Source organism: Penaeus japonicus, unplaced genomic scaffold, assembly GCF_977035675.1.
Source record: "Penaeus japonicus unplaced genomic scaffold, GWHDUDI00000001_assembly GWHDUDI00000005, whole genome shotgun sequence".
NCBI lineage: Eukaryota > Metazoa > Arthropoda > Malacostraca > Decapoda > Penaeidae > Penaeus > Penaeus japonicus.
The window spans coordinates 31,854,173-31,859,172 of NW_028234407.1; the positions used below are offsets into that span (position 1 = coordinate 31,854,173).

At 34.0% G+C, this 5,000-nt stretch overlaps 1 protein-coding gene across 3 annotated transcripts in view; it reads right to left on the reverse strand.

Annotated features, from left to right (window-relative positions):
- Positions 1-5,000, reverse strand: part of Pif2 (PFTAIRE-interacting factor 2) — a 20,508-nt gene that overhangs the window by 15,477 nt on the left and 31 nt on the right. Inside the window, exons 1-2 of one of the 3 annotated variants that reach the window (XM_086537259.1) lie at positions 4,951-5,000; positions 72-157 (exon numbers count right to left, since the gene is read on the reverse strand). The exon at positions 4,951-5,000 is cut by the window's right edge and continues 31 nt beyond it. In XM_086537259.1, the coding sequence (XP_086393385.1) occupies positions 72-125 (54 nt within the window). In that variant the 5' untranslated portion in view covers positions 126-157; positions 4,951-5,000. Of the gene's footprint in view, positions 1-71; positions 174-4,816 lie in introns of all 3 variants that reach the window. The other 2 variants (XM_086537261.1, XM_086537260.1) reach the window with 2 other exon arrangements.

The window sequence follows — 5,000 nt, forward strand, 5'->3', positions numbered from 1 at the left end:
ACACACACACATATTCAGATACGAAGCATATATCCTTACTATATGGTACAACTGCACCGTCGGAAACTTACAGGGGAAGTTGCAATAGCGCCAAGCAAAGAGATTATGATCAGAGATCTCAGCATCGTAGCGTTGGCCCAAAACAATATTCTTGTTTCTGAAAGAATGTCGCTCTGTAATTATAAGGCAGAGGGTGAATGGTATTTTTCAAAATAAAAGTAATAAAATTGATATAAAGATAATGGATTAAATCGGTAAAAAATGATTGTCCTCAAAATTACGTAAATTAATATCTTATCAAGTTTGTAATAACGTAATATTTTGTTTTTATATGATAATAATAATAACTCTTATTATTACCATTATCATTATTATTATTATTATTATTATTAATTTTTATTATCATTATCAATTGTTATTATCATTATTATCAATGTTTTATCATTGTTATCATAAAAAATACAGCATCGCCTAGTTGTGTTAGACCTATCAATAGCTGTTGCCCGAAAGCAGAAAAGAGGGGTTAGGACACAGAGAAAAATTTAGTGGTTCAAGCTGAAGGAGCAGGATTTAAAACAACAATTTAAGATTAGAATTCTAAATGTTATTGATGTTAACATGGAAGATGTCAATGCATGGTGGAATAGAACGAGTAAAAACATCTTAATAGCAGGTAAAGAAATCCTAGGAGAGAGCAGTGGAAAAAATTGGGAAAATAAGGAGACCTGGTGGTTCAATGAAGACGTACAACAAAAAGTTAACTTAAAGAGGGCTGCCAAGAAAAAGTGGGAAGAAAGTAAACTTGAAACAGATAAGGAAACATATAGAATAAGATGTAAGGAAGCTAAGAAATCAGTAGCTATTGCAAAGTCAGAAGCATATAACAAACTGTACGAAGATTTAGACACTAAAGAAGGACAAGGAAAGATTTTCAAATTAGCTAAATCAAGAAATAAAAGTACAAAAGATATAACGCATATTAGACAAATGAGAGATGAAAACGGTAACATAATAAAGAAAGAAAGGGATATACTAACTAGATGGAAGGAATACTATGAAAAACTATTAAATGAGGAAAATGAGAGACTAGTTAGAGAGGATGGAGAACCAAATAACCAAGAGATAGCTGAGGTAACTAGACAGGAGGTAGGAATAGCCCTGAAAAAGATGAAAACTGGAAAAGCTTTAGGGCAGGATGGTATTAGTTTTCTGCACGAACTTATGAAACAAATTATGAAAAAAGAAGCCATACCAGAACAATGGAGGGAAAGCACCCTAATACCAATTTTTAAAGAGAAAGGGGATATACAATGCTGTGAAAATTACCGTGGGATGAAATTAATGTCACACACCTTAAAGTTGTTTGAAAGAATTTTGGACAGTAGGCTTAGGCAAGTGGTGGAAATTGGTAGGCAACAACTGGGCTTTATGAAAGGACTTGGGACAATTGATGGTATTTTCTCCCTTGGGCAAATAATGGAAAAATATCAGGAAAAGTAGAAAGTCTTACATATGGTATTCATCGATTTGGAGAAAGCATATGATAGGGTGCCACGACAGGAGGTTTGGAGAGGGCTACGTGAAAGAGGAGTGCAAGAAAAGTATGTAAGGGTTATCAAAGAATGCTATAAGGATGTTACTACTAGAGTTAGAAGCACAGTAGGAACAACGGAAAACTTCCATGTGAAGGTTGGTCTACACCAGGGGTCAGCACTTAGCCCATTATTATTTAATATTGTATTCGATGTTATTACTCAAAATGTTAGGGAGGACCCACCATGGTGCATTTTATATGCAGATGACGTAGTGTTGATAACAGAAAGTAGAAGAGGATTAGAAACCAAGTTAGAAGAATGGAGATGTGCATTAGAGAGTAGAGGCATGAAAATTAGCAGGTCTAAAACAGAGTACTTCTCAACTGATATGGGTGACCAATTGGCCTCAATACAACTGAATGGAAATAGCTTGAAAAGAACAAATACTTTTAAATACCTTGGGTCTATGGTAGATGAAAGTACAGGGATGGAAAGGGAAGTCACTCATAGAATTCAGTGTGGATGGAACAACTGGAGGAAGGTGTCAGGGGTCATTTACGATAAAAGAGTGCCAGTTAAACTTAAAGGATTGGTACACAAAACCGTAGTTAGACCAGCCTTAACCTACAGCCTGGAAACAGCACCTCTTAAACATAAAGAAGAAAGAAAGTTAGATGTGGCAGAGATGAAAATGCTTAGGTGGATGTCAAGAGTTACCAGGAAAGATAGGATCAGAAATGAATATATCAGAGGGACAGCCAAAGTAGGGGAAGTCTCAAAGAAAATCCAAGAGTCTAGGCTGAGGTGGTTTGGCCATGTAAAGAGAAGGGAGGGTGAAGAACATGTTGGGAGAGAGGTTATGGAAATGGAAATAGAAGGGAGTAGAAGAAAGGGTATACTCAAAACCAGATGGAAAGATTGTACAAAAGGGGACTTGAAGGAAAAGAACATAGATGATATAACAAAGTATACAATAGGAATACTTGGAGAAAGCTCATCAAAAACGGCGACCCCGAATAGGGATAAGCTGAGAAGATCATAAAAGATATAGTAACAATAATAATTATTATTATCATTATATTTATTATCTTTATTTTCATTATTATTATCATAAAAATGATAGTAAGAATAATCATTATCATTATTATGATCATCTTCATTACAAATATCATCATTATCATTATTAATACCACTATCATTATCATCATTATCAATGTGCTATCACAGTCGCGATTATTTTTTGTATTATTGTTGTTGGTGTTATTATCATCATTACTTATATGACAATTGTTAATATTATTAACATCACCCTTATTACCATCATTGATATAACCATTATCAATGTTATAGATATTATTACCAACATTATTTTTATCTTTGTTATCCTTGTTTTATTATCATCATTTTTATTGTTATTATGATTAATATCATTATTGTATTTAATAATCTATTACTGCCAATATTATTATTTTTGTTTTTATCAATACTAATCATTATCATTATTATCAGCGATGTTATTGTATTTTTCTTTTTCTAAAATTATTATTATTATGTTTGCAACTATAACTCCGATTATTACTATTACTATCTACATATCAATTTTAATATCAACGCACCAATGGTTACCGATTATCGTATCTGTCATTTCCCTGATCAATAAAACCTTAAAAGACATTAAATATCCTAAACATTTAATCGTCTGGTATCAATACGTTTATCTTTAGTATTATTTTCTATATACCTTGTTATTTCTTCTTGTCTGGTCCACCTTCGTTTGCAAGATTTTAATCATGTTTATTTTTTCCCTTCATCGGTTTGATTATTCCCCTTTCCCCTCTCTCCCCTCTTCCTTTCTCTCCTCACTCCTCCTCTCCCCTCTCCTCTCTCCCTTCTTTCTTCACCTCTTTCCTTTCCACTCACGTCCTTTCCTCACCCCTACTCTCTCTCCTACACCCTCCCCCTTTCACTCCTTCCCTTCCACCCTTTCACTCCTTCCCTTCCACCCTTTCCTCCCCTCTCCCTCCTTTCGTTACCCCTTCCCTTGTTATTCACTATTTCTTCTTGTCTGGTCCACCTTCGTTAGCAAGGTTTTAATCATGTTTATTTTTTACCTTCACCGGTTTGATTATTCTCAGTTTTAGAATGTTCTTCTTTAAAAGGTAAAGATCTTTTTCTGCAGAATGAAAGGATTCCGACAATGAAGGGAGAAGGAAATTGCAATTTTAATTTTTCTTGTCAAGCAGATATTGCATTGTTTGTCTTATATTAACAAATTCTCTTGATATCCTTGATGTGTGTTCTCATTGTACGGTGGTGTGTTAATTTTAATGTTAAATATTTCTTACTGCTGTAGGATGTGCGTTGTCTGCTAGTGAAGCTAACATATCAGATGTTGGTTTTTAAACGTCTAAGATGAGTTTATAAGATGAAAACATTTACATTTCGAAAAAAAAAAATGTCTAGTGGGAAATACATAGCGAAAATAATAATAATGTATAACATTTCATCTTGTCACCTGTTTCAATTTAATCTTGATGTAAAATCTTATTGTATTTATTTCGACATCAGTCTTTACAAGATTCTTTTCACCATCTCAATAAATCACTGAGGTTTAAGTTTTTTGTGATTTACAAAATTAATATAGTAATATAAATCCACCTCAACGAAAGACGTGCACATATAAACTATATGCTTCACAGTTGGCTTTCTGTGTTCATATGATTCTTCTGACTCAAGCTCACGTTGCGAATACCTTACACTCCACAAAATATTACATGCGAGTACAGCCTCAGTTAGACAACAAAGGACGTACGAGCAAACACGCAAGTGATACGGTGTTGCAGGAAAACATCGTCATGGGAGAGTCCATCGTACCGGTAAAGGAATTTTATTTACCTCTCGAAATTTAAGAAAAAAAAAAAAAAAAAAAAAAAAAAAAAAAAAAAACTTTGCTGACACGTGTAACAAAATGTACGGATGATGATAAATCATTCCAAAATGCAATATACATCATCCACGTGTCCATATGACATTTCTGTCGGAATTTCGAAAAAAAAATGTAAGTCTGGTGAAGTATTGTAAAGTCAGCCATATACTTTACATTGTGGATTTAATCATGCTCACTCATACCTTTTTATTTTATTTATTTATTTTTTTAACACTTGGCACAATGAACACCATCCGCAAAATGTTGAATCCGATGTTATTTCAAGATATCTCACATACCACCGACTTATTCATCTTTGTCACAAGCTTTCAAGATTATCTTATTATCTGCTCACCCTACGCAGAGCAATTCCTAGAAATACCAACTATGAGCTTCCGGTCAAAGTTATAATCAGTACATCCAGTTGCAGTATGTCTTGGCACTTCTGTAGGAAATGGGGCACTCTCTGCAAGATTAAGGGCACTGTACCTTGGTGTCTTCCTACACTGTGGCTCAGAACTGACTAAGAAGCACTCGCT